Source organism: Homalodisca vitripennis, chromosome 1 (assembly GCF_021130785.1).
Source record: "Homalodisca vitripennis isolate AUS2020 chromosome 1, UT_GWSS_2.1, whole genome shotgun sequence".
In the NCBI taxonomy this organism is placed as follows: domain Eukaryota; kingdom Metazoa; phylum Arthropoda; class Insecta; order Hemiptera; family Cicadellidae; genus Homalodisca; species Homalodisca vitripennis.
This window is the reverse complement of record NC_060207.1, coordinates 110,843,852-110,858,716: the sequence shown is the minus strand read 5'-3', so window position 1 is coordinate 110,858,716 and position 14,865 is coordinate 110,843,852. Positions and strand designations below refer to the sequence as shown.

General features: G+C 32.4%; 1 protein-coding gene across 4 annotated transcripts in view; it reads left to right on the top strand.

Moving 5' to 3' along the window:
- The window catches only part of LOC124369150 (multidrug resistance-associated protein 1-like), a 54,113-nt gene that overhangs the window by 17,684 nt on the left and 21,564 nt on the right, over positions 1–14,865 (top strand). For 3 of the 4 annotated variants that reach the window (XR_006923045.1, XM_046826944.1, XM_046826936.1), the window contains exons 8-17: positions 513–687; positions 2,030–2,198; positions 4,379–4,530; positions 5,760–5,897; positions 6,589–6,735; positions 8,512–8,596; positions 8,937–9,136; positions 9,940–10,116; positions 11,166–11,333; positions 12,939–13,119. Coding sequence is in view for 3 of the 4 variants with exons in the window: in XM_046826944.1 (XP_046682900.1) it covers positions 513–687; positions 2,030–2,198; positions 4,379–4,530; positions 5,760–5,897; positions 6,589–6,735; positions 8,512–8,596; positions 8,937–9,136; positions 9,940–10,116; positions 11,166–11,333; positions 12,939–13,119 (1,592 nt within the window). In the remaining variant the exon portion in view is untranslated. The remainder of the gene's footprint in view (positions 1–512; positions 688–2,029; positions 2,199–4,378; positions 4,531–5,759; positions 5,898–6,588; positions 6,736–8,511; positions 8,597–8,936; positions 9,137–9,939; positions 10,117–11,165; positions 11,334–12,938; positions 13,120–14,865) is intronic. The other variant, XM_046826957.1, reaches the window with a different exon arrangement.

Sequence of the window (14,865 nt, the reverse complement as noted above, 5' to 3'; positions counted from 1 at the left end):
TTGATAAACTATTTTTACACTTCAAGATACTATGTTAAAGTAAAAAAAAAACACACCAATGCATAACACAAAATACTACAAATAGTCGTATCACATCTCATTATTATGATTTCTTACTTTAACCTAGTTTATATGTTACATCATTTAACCATCTAAGGAAGAGACTAAATTCTAGATCTGAAAACGTAATGGTATTGTTTTTTGTTTAATTGAATGATGGAAAATATTAGAAAAACTATAACTCCTCAATCATCTCCATCATCAAAAACAAATTCAAGAAAGAAAGGCCACTATGGTGGTCTCGTAGGACCAGACCAAGAATATATTTATTAAACATGTAAGCATTGTTGTTATTCCATAAGAAAGAAAGAGCTTTCTTACAGGATCTTTATAACAGGAATTTCTCCTCAGTGAATTAGGATTTATATTATTTTCAACATTTACTTTTACTTTGTACATAATAGTAATGTATCATTCTATATAAGACAATTGGAAGCCAATTTTTATTCTAGTTTAATGATAAAATTTGTGGCGAGCAAGGATTACATGTGGAAGGGCATCCTATACGTGATCGGTATGCTCATAGTTTCCCAGCTCCAGACGATCTGCTTACATCATGCCAGTGACATAATGTACGGCCTTGGTGTGAACTGGAGGACAGCAATCATGTCTGCCATCTACAAAAAGGTAATAAACAATTATTGTTCCCACTGCAATAAATCATCAGTCAAATGGAGATTTAGAACTTAAATGCCACAAGGATGGAGAGACAGTACCTCAAGTCTTTGATATACCAATAAAAACTGTTACATTAAATTAGAAGATCAGTCTCTGAAAGAATCTTTATCTTAACTATTATATTAATATTATTTTGATATAATTGTAGTTATTTCTAATTTTTCAAACATATTCAGTAAATCACGCATATTCACGTATTCAAGTTGGTGTTATAGAAACTATTGTACTCAAATGCTTATTCTGATAATTCTAGATGCACCTTCTCTTTATGATTATATATTGTAAATATATGTATACTTCATTGCTGACTGCTTAAAACTACGAGCTACATTAGCAAATTTAGTTCTCAATTTTTGTTTGGAAAGTACAGTGTTTTCCAGGTGTAGGTAGCTTTAAATCAATGTTTTACCATGATGGAGAATCAAGGGTATGTGATGTAACGTATGGGGTTTGAGGCGTGGGGCTACAGATAGGGAACTAGAGGTGGAATGGGGCTAGAGGAGTATGACTAGAGGGCTGGATAAGCTGGTACGATTGGTATCCATCTGCTGAGCATAAGAAGTTGCATGGGGTTAGAGGCGTGGTTATAGAGGTGGAAGTGGGCTAGAGGAGTCAACAATAAGAAATTGATCGGAGGTCAATAACTTCTAGTTGGCTTAAAAGTTAAAGTCAGACTGAAACTGAAAAATACTGTACTCTCTTAATTATGTAACTGAAAGCTCTATAGACTCATAGTGTATCAGAAATTAATTTATGACACAATTTCTTATAAAAAAGTATAATTGGGTGGATTCTATAAAAATTCTCAAAATTAAAAAAATAATTTAAAACATCTTTAAACTTTAGTAAACCATGTGTATTAGTTATTGAGGTTGAAAGGTAGAGGGGAATTTATAGCACTAACTTCGCCTCTTTAATAAAGGCTTTGTTAATTAAATTAAAATAAATTATGAATTACCATAAAGCGATTTTCTTGTTTACTTAAAAAAAGGAATTTTTCAAAATATTGTGCTTATATTTAATTTATTTTTGTTCCAACTGTTTTAATCTATATTGAAATCAAAACAATACATGCACATTAAAAATACATTTACTCTTTTATAAAACATTATAGAGATGAGGCTAGAAAGAGATGAGAAACTTGCTAAGATGAGTAAATCAAAGCTGAGATGAGTAACTCATTGGTAGTAACTTAATCAATCATGGCAAGATCAGAATTGTTTATATTGTACTGTTTTACTGAAAATTCGTGATCTTTCATTATTGTTCTTGATTATAAATGCTTGTCTAGACTCTTCGCATCTCTAGCTCTGCCAGGAAGAGCAGATCCTTTGGTGAGATAGTGAACCTGATGGCGGTGGATGCTCAAAGATTTGTTGATACATCTTTAGCCTTGCACGCTACTTGGACCCTCCTCTTAACCATCATAGGCTGCATGTACTTCCTGTGGAACATACTTGGTAAGTGTTTAACATTGGAGATGTTCATATTTAAAATTGTATACTGTAGTAAAAGCTCACTGAATTAGATAAAATTAATTAAAATATTTTATTATAATGTTTAAGCATTGTAAAAAAATCATGCTGGTATATATATATATATATATATATATATATATATATATATATATATATATATATATATATATATGAGAATTTCATCATCTTATCATGGTGGTGGTGGTTAGACATGAAAATTAACTGAGTGCCATTGAAGCGTATCACTCAGTAGGCTGGTACGTTTATATTTTGTATGCTTGAGGAATGTAACCATTTCTTTTTTGTATGGTTACCCATGTGTTTCTCTGACCACAGGACACTGTGATAATTAAATAAACTATAGATTTGTACTCTCTGCGAATTCAGTTACATGGACACGTGGCATACTCCCCACCTTGTTTTTTTATTTTAAACAGAGTAAATTATTTCCAGCAAAAGTTTATATTCTGTTTCTAAATAATTAAAAATTATATTATAATTAATACACACGATAGTATGAAATAAACTAGTAGGCCTCTTCAACGTTCAATTAATTAAATTCATAAGCATTCAGACTCTGCTATCCTTTATCAAATTCAAAATCGAGTTCTTGGAAATGTCAGCACAACATAATGTACGAGTAAGTGCCTAAGATTACTTACTCTAAGTTTATGAAGGCGAAGAAATATCCAAAATGTCAGTTATGTCATCATTACAGGTTGTCTTCAACTTAAAAAATATATAATAAAAATATCAAATAAAAAAAATACTTTGGAAGGTCTTAAGATCTATAAAGCAACAGTAAATATTAACAACTTGCATTCATAAAAACAATTTTTTAACCACTAACTCTTATACTAACCTAAAATAAATTTGATACAATTTAGATTTTCATGCTTACGCAATTCCCATATATGTCCTCTTGAATGGCACTCATTTCCTAACTAGGTGTGCGAGATTTTGTTGCCTTGATTTCATTCTCTACTCTAAATACCAATTCACAATGTTTAGCAAAACATTGACTGCTCAGAGAATAATTGAAACAAAAAAATTAGAAAAACGCAAGCTCACCGCTTCACTCCTGCATACTACTGCTTTCTAGGATTCATCCTGACAACTATATTTCATGCATGGGAGGCATTACAAACTTACTTAATAATTACGAGCCAATAAAATTATGTGGTATTACATTTTTAGCAGTCATTCAAATTTTATTTCCTAAAAGAATAAAATTATACTATTCAAATGGAGCTAAGAATAAAACCACCTCTTAAATTTTGAGTTATTAAAATACAGATAACAAGTTTTGTAATATTGGATCAGAGAGCCAATTTGCATTGTACAAGCACACAACCTTCTCTTTCTTGATATTGGTAGAGTGTTCTAAGAAAGTCTCTGTGAGAAGCTAAGCTCTGAGCTATACATCATTTGAAGAATTAAGACAATAAGTGATGTTCAAACTGCGTATAACTGCCTACTACGCACTTTTTGAGGCATATCTTTGGCATGGTATTCTAGTCTGGGGAATATCTAGTTCATTAAATGTACAAAGAACCCTACTCTTATACAAGAAGTGCATGACAATACTAGCTGGGTTACAGCCTAGAGACAGTTGTAGAGATGCTTTAGTTGAACACTCAATTCTAACTGTAGTGTCACTCTATATCTTCAATGAAATAACCTATGCACATGATAAAACATCCATTACAAAATGTAGATTTTGTCGCTGTATCAAATGCAGGCTGATTGAATATTGGATTTCTGTAAGCCATATAACCATATTTTGTTCATTGCATTTTAATCATTACATTTAATGTAATAAAACAAATAGCGAATCAATATACAGCTAGGATATATTCATTAGGAAAACTGAGATTTTTAAAATGTATTTTTTTATGGGATGCAAATTCTTGGAAAGATAGTGGCCAACAAAAAGTTTTTAAATAACTGTAACCCTTATTGTTACTGTAACTGGTCTATCAGATATTGTTATAAAAGTTACAGCATATGAAAACTGCATTTGAATCCCTTTGGATATGATTTTACTTTTATCATTCTTACCTTTACCAATGTTTTAATTCTTACCTTAGGTATGGATGTGAGAAGTAACTTAACACATATGTTTTTAAGGTCTGAAAATTAATTATTTTCAAATCTTGCAGGAGTGGCTACATTGGCGGGCTTGGCTGTTTTGGTCATTGTGATTACAGTAAATGTTGCAGTCTCAAGCAGAGTGCGGTCATTGCACTTGAGACAAATGAAACATAAAGACGAGAGAGTCAAATCTGTCAGCGAAGTTCTCAGTGGAATCAAGGTTGAACCTTGTAGAAACTTAAATATAAAATATATTTATGGCCTAATAGTAAAATATGGGTTTAGGATAGGGTGGCATTAATAAGGAATTCTTTGCTGTTGTGTCAGAAGACAAGTGTGTGTATTCATGTATCATAGATTTTCTAGGTTGTCAATAAAACAATTTAAAAATAAAATACTGATTTCTTCAGTTGGTAACTTTGTTGTACTGAAAATACTTTTGATATTATGAACATCTTTTACTGATCGCGAGAGAAAAGAAGAGACCTGGATTCTGGCCTATCTGAAATTTGCAGGCGCTACTACTAGTATGTTGCCGCGCCTTGTTTCGTAATTCCATTATTGTTTCACTGTTCCATTGCTATGATAAACAATTCGCTGGGTTGGCTGTGGGGCGAAGCGCCTGAAATTACCGCGCGGCAACACACTAGTACACAGCTGTGCGCCGGCACGGGCCAGGTCTCTTCTTTTCTCTCGCCATCTGTATGTATAGTGTATTCATTTAAATTAATTCAAGCAATAAATAAAAATAACAATTTGACATATAAACTATGTTAACGTTTTTAAGTTCATTAGTCAACAGTTTTAAAACAGGAGTATTCTTATTAACAGCTGATTTGAGTTAATATCATGACTTGCGCATCTTTCAGTGTGGTATCTAACTAGCGCCATAACCCGATCATCATATATGAGTTAATTGGCCCTGTAATTTACCATTATTTACTTTCAATGCAAAGACTAATAGTAAAGTGTAAATAGTAAATTACTAAAAAGTAAAGTGAAAAAATTACTGTCTCGATTCATTATACTTTTGTTGTTCATTGTAATAACAACATATCTATCTCTATATCTCTGGATATTTATACCTGGTTGCGAAAGAATTGCGATGTATAATAAGTAAGTGTTAAAACGCATAATCCCACACAAATTTGATTTGTACATCATTCTTCTTAACTTTGCCACATTTTAAAATTTAACAATGTTAATATTCATCCTATTTTAAGATAATAATATAAAATATGTTTAATATTAATCATGCAAGTCATGTGTTACACGCATTTTCAAGTGTTGATTACTCAAGTAAGTAAAGGGTAATTTTTTCATATACTATTTAGAGTAACATTTTCTATTTTACAATTTAAAAAAAATCATTTTAGAAGTAACTTTATATTCTGCCTTATTTTGTTAAATGTGGACCTAATCGAGTATATGAGTCTCGTGTTTTTGCAGGTTTTGAAGATGTACGCCTGGGAGCAAAGTTTCAAAAAATCTATCCTGAAAATTAGAGAAAAAGAGTTGTCACTGTTGAAAACTGCAGCTTTGTTGAATGCATGTGCTTCATTTTTATCTAACTGTACTTCGCTCTTGGTAAGATTTTAGATTGATTAAAGTATGTATTTTTTATCACAGTGATTAAAATGTTTTGATTCATTTAAGAAAACAGTCTGGTAAAATCCCTTAATGTTTGAAAAAATATACCCATGTAGTAACACAATCCTATTAGTTCAGCATGCCCAGTTTTCCTGGATTTTGAGGTATTAATAAACAATAATAAGAAAATTGAAAAGAAAAACTAATACGTGCTAATGATAATAGAACCAATTAATTACTTAATTTAATCTTTTAACTAATAATATAAACAATCCACTTTTGGAATAGGCACATACAAACAAACAAAATAATAGAACATGTCCCAGATAATTTGACCTTAAATATTAGCTATGGTCATTTGTATAATTTTCTAAAAGGAATTTTTAATATTTGTGCTTTTTGTAGAGTGTACATGAACTAATCCAATCTCATTCTGTAACTTGAAAGTAGTCACTCTTTAGTAACCAGTAACCATATCTTCTTTGGAGTGTTCTCTTCCACTCATTTTACACATTATTATTTGAGTTGTATTTAGTTGTATGTGTCTTGTGGCTGCCTGAAACTTTTTTATAATTTACTGTCAGATCTCTTGAAAGAGTGAAAACATTCAGCAGCTTACTGATAGGTGAAATAAATAAAAACCATTATATAGCAGATACTATACAATTTTATTTTGTCGTCTTTTCAGATTTCTTTAGCATCATTTTGTGTATTTGTCCTAATTGATGAACACAATGTGATGACATCCGAGACTGCCTTTGTCGCCATTGCTTTCTTCAACGTCATGAGAGGTCCTCTGCAATATTTTCCAACAGTGGTGGATTGTTATATTCAGGTTGTATTGATATTATAAATATAATAACCTACACCTCGTCCTTTCTTCTAAAAAAATTCCTTACCTTAACTGAACATTCTATCACTACCCTACCTTAGATATACCTTCTTGCCATCAGCATTTCTTCCACTTTGTTCACTGTTGTATTTATGTTTTGTTTTAAACTCTTTCCCAAACTCTTCCTGAGTGATTTCACTTTTACTTACACTCCTTCCATTCATTTCTGTCTTTGCTTCCCTATCCTTGAGATACAAGTTCACATCATTAATCATTATTACTGGTTTCTTCCTCAAAGTTTTTTGCTTGCATCCCTATTTCCTTCAAGGGCTAATCTGTGACAGCCCTATCTTCTTTGCTCCTTCCTCATCTTCCGCTACCATCTTTCCGCTGTTATATAAATTCTTTCCAGGATTTTTTACTTTCTCACTTCCTTCTGTAGGATAAAAACTGGTTTCTATGCTCAGTGATGAGGCCCTTTAACTTCTGTGTTCTTTGTTATTCTTTCTTTCCTAGCCTTCCTGGATTCTGTGTTGAATACAAGCTTGGGTACTTAACTTTCCTGAGTTGTTTCTAATAATTTAACTAAAAATTTTGAAAGAGAGAGAGAGAGAGAGAGAGAGATTACTGGTTTAAGAAAGGTCTAGGAAACAGCTATGAAATCAAACCCACTATCCTTAGCAAGACTAAAGAAATAATCGTAATGCACAATTACATTTTGAATATGAGCGGCTTTCAAATATTTTTTTAGACTTATTAGAACCAGCTGATCTAGTTTCTCTTTGGGTAATTACTTTATCTGATATAGAGAAGATTACGAAACATAATTTAAGATTAGTCACATATAAATTCACAGGTTCTAAGAAGACGTAACATTTTAAACATTAAACCCAATAAAGCACATTAATCTATACACAAAACATTGAACTCCGAATAAAAGCACCAAAAAACGCTGATACAGATTTTAACTAACTTAATATACATTCCTAAAAACAAATTAATAGGTTTTTCTTGACATAACTCATGGAGTTATGCCAACTTTTCCAAGTTATTGGCACTTTCCAAAGTCTCATACCGATCACCCTCGGTTTTCTGCAGGAAGATGAATCCATTTTTCACCCACAAATATGCGTATTGCTTAGTCTTCTTTACTGGCGCTCTCAGTAATTGACGGCACTCTCAAAATAAGTGTGTCATTGACATATATAACGCAACCATCTCCAGTATTGAAACCAAGGTCTCGTGAACTGAGACTTCTTCTTCTGATGACAGTTGGGGAAGAGGGGGAGTAGAGAGACAGAGGGCCAATATACAATTTCAAATCCCTTCAAAATCAAACTACTGCCTTTAAAATATTCCTTCGACACATCAGAGCCTTATTAAAATGGTTTCGTCTATCTAAGCGTCTTTGTGGTAACTGTTGATAGAAAGGCCCTAGATACCTTTGTCAGTCTGCCTACTGTCTGTCCAATCCATCTGCAATAATTCTTGATGCCATGTGTATATTGGTTTGTGTCTGAATTTGCTGTGTGGCTTGCATGTAGGAGGAATAATCGAGATATAAGTAATTTATTACAACATCTGATATTGGCTAACTGTCATGTATACTTTACGTTGTGTGAATAATTATGTTATTAAGGTAAATAAGACTAATCAAATATTAAATTTAAATCAAATAGTAAATCATACATTATGTATACAAAAACTTTCAACAGGTGCGAAATGCTGAAATACTATTTAGATTATCTTTTATTACAATTATGTTCTTTTCTGTTATAGTTTTTTGTGTCCGCCAAGAGAATAAACAAGTTTATGAACGCTGATGAGTTGGATTCTACATCAGTTTCTCATGACATGAGCAGAAGTAAGATATATTCTGATTTGACACACAGATACACATTTTCTAATTTGTTGATCATCTCATGATGTTTATCAACACACTTTGGTTGAAGTAGCATGATAGCTAATGAACTGTAAAACTGTAGTTGTCATAAATTATAGCGTGTTTGAGGATATCTATAATTGAGGTTGACTATACTAATAAACAGTGGTACCTACAGGGGTTGAACCATTATTTATAATTTAGATCTGTGTTGTTTATAAAGTATTGATAGTTAAGAGTAATCATAAGCATTATATACCTATATTAGGATTGTTGTGCTCTGCTATAGTCTGTACAGATAACAGAGGATCAATGTACACAGATGAACCACTCACCATAGAGGGTGGGACATTCTCATGGGGCTGTGACAAAGATGACAAGCAAATTCTCCACAACATCACATTAAAGATACAGCCTGGACAGTTGGTAGCAGTGGTGGGACCCGTAGGGGCCGGCAAATCCTCCCTCTTGTCTGCCTTTCTGGGAGAAATGGTCAAGAACACTGGATTTGTTAATACCAAGGTATAAATAGAAATCTATGGAATCTAGATCTATGTGAAATAAAAATGCAAACAATGAAAACACTGCTAACATTATTTCTAAAGCAAATGTGTTACACATTTCAATTTTATCTAACGAAATAAAATGTTAAGTTAATAAAAAAATTGCTATGCATGTGCTTTGTTCTGATCATAGGCCTGCTTGAGTGTTTATTTATTTTGCAAGTATTGCTTCATGTGGTGGTAGGATAATATAGTCAATTCTTACCTAGATAAAATCTTGTTGATGAGTACTAAGAGTAATACTAGATATACTAAGGATAAAAATATGAGTTGGTCAATACGCTATTTCGAATCACATTAAAATCAAACTACTGCCTTAGATAATATTCCTTCTCCCATGGACCCAACAGGGCGAAATAATTTCGTCCATCCTTCTGTTCGTCTACATGTCTTTGCAATAACTCTTTATAGAAAGGTCCTAGACATTTTAAAGTCCTTCTGTCTATTGTCTGTTCGTTTGTCTTGATAGAAAGATCTTATGGAGACTTAAAAGTTGAGACATAGTTCCCTCTTGGTCTAAGGTTTAACCTTATTGATTTTAGGGTCAATAAGTGGAAGGGCAGTTTGTCTGTCATTCTGCCCCTCCTCCTTCATTATGTTTTGTCGGGTCCTTCGATATTCCATTATATCTGTTTACTTGGTGATAAAAATGCATACTACAGATTTTCAACTGATACAATAATCAACTTCTGTACATACCTATTTAAAGTGTATACATAACTGTATTTTTACCATTCCAAGTGATTGTTGTTCTTATTACAGGGAAAGATAGCTTACGTTCCTCAACAACCTTGGATACAAAATGCGTCTGTGAGAGAGAACATTTCATTTGGTAACAGATATGAAGAGAAGGAATACAATAAGACAGTGGAGAACTGTGCTCTGTTACCAGACTTGAAGATATTACCTGGAGGAGATGCCACTGAGATAGGCGAAAAGGTAAAACTTTGGTTATATAAGCTAAACAAGAGATAAGTCACCCAATGCTATAAATTGAAGAGCGAGAAAAGTAAGTGCCGCCACCCGTAGAGTGAAAGACTCAGGTCGTAAATATTTGGATATTAACATTCAGTTACAAGGTGCAGCTCTAGCATCGGATCTCAGAATTAACTGAATTAATCCCCCAGACCTCAGCAATGTGTAAAATATTAATAATATAAAAAACAATAATAACAAATATCAGGTTGTTTCTTAATACACAAAGATAAGGAAAAAGACTGTCGACTCAACAAGAAAAAGTCAACTAGTAGAATATTTACAATAAACAAAGAACAGTATAAGATATCAAAATATTAGTATTCATATGAATTAAATCACATACAAATCATACAAAAATCACATAAAAGGAAAATATTAAAATATATATTCTCCTTTGATATTTAAGAAAAAGTGATTTACTAATTTAGTTATAGTATAGTGCATTGTATTGTAACTGGCCTGGTTGTACACTGCACAATTTACATTAATTTTCATAGCGGGCTATTTTAAAAAGCTTTATACTTTTTTAATCGGTGTTTTGTACTTTGGTTTAAGGATTCAGCGTGTCTCAGACTGTAACCAATGAATGGTGGAGAGGGAATCTTGTAATGAGGGATATGTGGAAGTTGGTAAGAGGGGTTTTGTTGAAGGGAAATAGTGGGAGAAGGAGATGGGAAAAACTCTTGAAGAATATAGAAGGCTTAGTTAGGCTACATGTGTTAATATGTCTTATATATGTTAAACATCTTATTTGATTGTGTTTATTTTGTTTACTTGTTTATTAATTCTGCCATTTACTCGTGTCCTTGGCGGTTGCCCATGTCATTATTGCCTATAATAATTGTAGAAATAAAGTTTCGTGCTTTAATTTCTAACCTTTATGTCTTAGTTTATTTTTTAGATATTGTGTTGTCAGACAGACAGAAATGAATTTTTCCAGTCACTCGAGTGATAACTTTTGCTAATGCTCAGCCAATTATAACTGAGTAAAATGATTGGTTTGCTTATAGGGTATCAACCTGAGTGGAGGTCAGAAACAGAGAGTGAGTTTGGCTCGAGCAGTGTACAGTGACGCAGATATCTATCTGATGGACGACCCACTCAGTGCAGTTGACTCTCATGTCGGTAGACACATCTTTGACAATATCATTGGCCCAAAAGGACAGCTACACAAGAAGGTTTGCATCTCAAATTTTCATTCCAAACTATACATTTTAGCAATTTCATTAATCATTAAGGACCAGGTAGGGCATTCTTAAAATGTTGAAAAAAAGGACCTAGAGACTTGAAAATTAATATGTTGATCCCTCTTGGACCCAGGAAAAGTCCTATTGATTTTGGCGTTAAGAAAGTCAATGGGCAGTCCGTCTGTCTGTTTTTCTGACTGTTCCTCTGTGTGAAAATGAATGATAGAATTGCCTTGAGGGTTGAAACTTGCTATATAGGTTCTTCTTGGTCGAAGAAAGCTCCCTATTAATTTGGGTTAAAGTATCAAAGGGCAGTCTGTTCAACTATCCATCCGTCTGTGTCTGTATATGCCTGTGAAATAATTCGTGATAATCATAGAGATTTAAAATGTGATAAATAAGTTCTGCTTGGCCTAAGGAAGAACTCTATTTTTTTTAAATCATAAGGTCAAAGAGTAGTCTGTCAGTATGTACGATAATTTTTCAATACGTTCTGTCCGGTCCGTTATTTCCTTGTATCGGTTTATTTTTATATGTGCGGCATGGTCTTCATTATGTTTAAACTTAAGAATGTAACTCGTATAGCAAAAAAACCTTATTATAATATTAGATCCGAAAATGAGATCCAAACAGAACTGACACATTTTTACATAAATTTATATTTACAAAATGTAAATTACAGTAATATTTATATATAGAAAAACTCTAAAGAAATGTTGTGTCACTAAGTAAAATTTTGATATGGCCACTGTTTATGACTTTGCAGGGTTGAACTCAAAATTTAGCATATCGCACACCTTTCCAGCATGACGATGATGATTTGAGCAAATTTTCAAGTTAATAGTCTTGTCAATTGTCGTTACTGTAGAATTTGGGGATCAGAACCACCACATGAGTTTCTTGAGCATAAATGTGACACTTAAAAAGTCAACGTTTGTTGTGTTTCAGTGCACGGTAGAGTTAGGAGCAATTTTTTGTGAAGAATTCTATAACAGGTACAATTTATTGTGATATGCTGGAATTTTTTCCCAATTTACTTCCACGAGAATGGTGCTCCATCACATTTTCATAACCATTTTCGACACGTTTCTGATGACAAGTTTCCAGATCGATGGATTGGGAGGGAAGGACCGATATAGTAGCCACCAAGGAGTTCAAAGGAGTTAGAATTTTTATGGATTTTTTTATGGTCGTATTTCAAGAACATTGTGTATTCAGAGAAAATTAGAACCCTGAACCACCTACGAGAGCAGATAAGGAATGTTATTGCAAGCGTAACTCAAGAAATGTTAGGCAAGAGATTGAATTTCAATTTCATATCTGCAAAGCCATAAACTGTGGCCATATCTATATTTATTCAGTACCACTAAAAAATTCAGTTCTGATTTTTTATCTATACGTTTATAAATGGTACCAAATAGTAAAAATTTTGTGAATAAAAATTGAATTTAAAATGTGTCAGTTTTTTTGACCTCCCTGTGTATATGTATATGTGCACATACTTTATCTTCCTAATCTCTTACACCCTTATATAATAGAAGTTTATATTATATTAATCTGTCCTATTTTATTTCATATATCAATGAAATAACAAAGACTCGCATCCTGGTGACTCATGGAATAGCATTTCTGCCCCAAGTAGATATGATTGTGGTGATGAAAGGAGGGGAGATTGTGGAGAGAGGCACGTTTAAGGAACTGTTGGACGTGAAAGGAGAGTTCTCGGATTTTCTGATGCAGCACTTGGTAGAAACTGACCAACATGAGCTAATTCCAGGTAAATGATTTGTTTTTGTTTTATCCCAGAAAATATATACGCTCTCCCAATACCATCACTATATATATTTTAGGGTGTAATGTTCAATTTAAAATGTTCAGACATTTAACAGAATACATTCAATAGAATTATTAAGAAAGTAATTCAACCGTTCATCAGCACTATGGCGTAGTTTTCAGATCAATAGAAGCATCAAATCATCAATTGAATATGTTTTTATAAAACCATATGACTTGATTCAAAATACCTTGAAGCTTATATTGATCAGAACACTATTATTCTTATTAGAATTGTAACCATCATTAACTCCGCCTCTTGAATTAAAAACAGCTTTTTGGATGTTATCTCTAAGTTGGACAGGTATTTACAGTTTTCATGAAGTTCTCAAGATTATTTGAATAAGAGCTTAACAATTAATTGCTAATAACGCACTTTTTTATTATTAATATTTTATTTACATATTGATATACACCAAAATGTAATGTTCTCTTGTGTGATGTGATAAAAGTTTAAAGAATACGACCTTAAGTCAAATATTATTTAAGAAGACACAATATTTCCTGCCTTTGGTTGTGTACGCAGTTTTTGCCAACATTTGATTATTAAAATGTTATGTCAATTAAACACATCATTGCATCATTTCTGACATATCAGCAGTCATTTTTATTTCTATATTTAGGTCAAGTAAAAAAAACAAATTTTGATAAACATCTCATTTTTTATGTTTTACTCTAATATTTTTGATAAAATTGTATACTATAGTTAGACAATTTTAGTAGAAACTTACTGAGAAGTGTAGCAGTAATAGCAAATGAAATAACAGATTGAACAGTCTGCTAACTAAAGGTGTCAGACTTTTATTATTTTTGTTGCTACTAAAACTGTCAGCACTTGATATTAACAAAATTCACTAGTACACAACTATTGTCAACAAAAGTAGAGATAAGAATGATGTTAAGACTATTACAAATTAGTTCTTCAAAGTGATGATTAGTATTCATTGACATTACTCGCCGTCTCTCTAACTCAAAGCATGGGATATGTGTGAAAGGGACTGGCTTTTATTGCTTGTACTTCTCAACCCGTGCACATGGACTCTTCATTCCGAAAAATATACTAGGCGTAACTTTTGTGTTGTACTGTCGGTCAGCTCTCATAGATAAATTATCAAAACAAATATAAACCAAACTGAACTCTGAGTAAGGTTTGAATACAAGTATGATTTCAGTTTAATACAAGTAAAAATATATCTTGAATATTTTTATCAATCGGGGGAGGGGGTTTCAATCCCCAAAACCCCCCTGGATACGCCTATGTGTACATGAATGTATAGAGTAACATGTACACATTCAATTGGACTACATGTTTTGTGTAAGATGTAGTAAAAATAATTGCTCTCTTCTTACAGTATATGCTTTATAACTCCAAAAAGCAGTTGCTCATTAAAATGTACTTAAATAAGATCATTAATTGTAAGAATTTTAAAGAGGTGTGGATTATTAAAATATTATAATCAATTATCCTTAAAATGCCATACATTTTGGACGATCCCAAAATACTTATGTATTTCTTTGAACAATTTTTTATAAAGTTCAAGAAAATATGAGATGATATGGATGTATGTACTTAAGTAAACACTGATCTAAAACCCTTTAGTTCATAAGATAATAAGTTTTCTGATCAGTCCAGTCCTCAGATTAATTCAAAAGTAGTACGGAAAGAGATTGTTGGAAAGCAAATCATTCC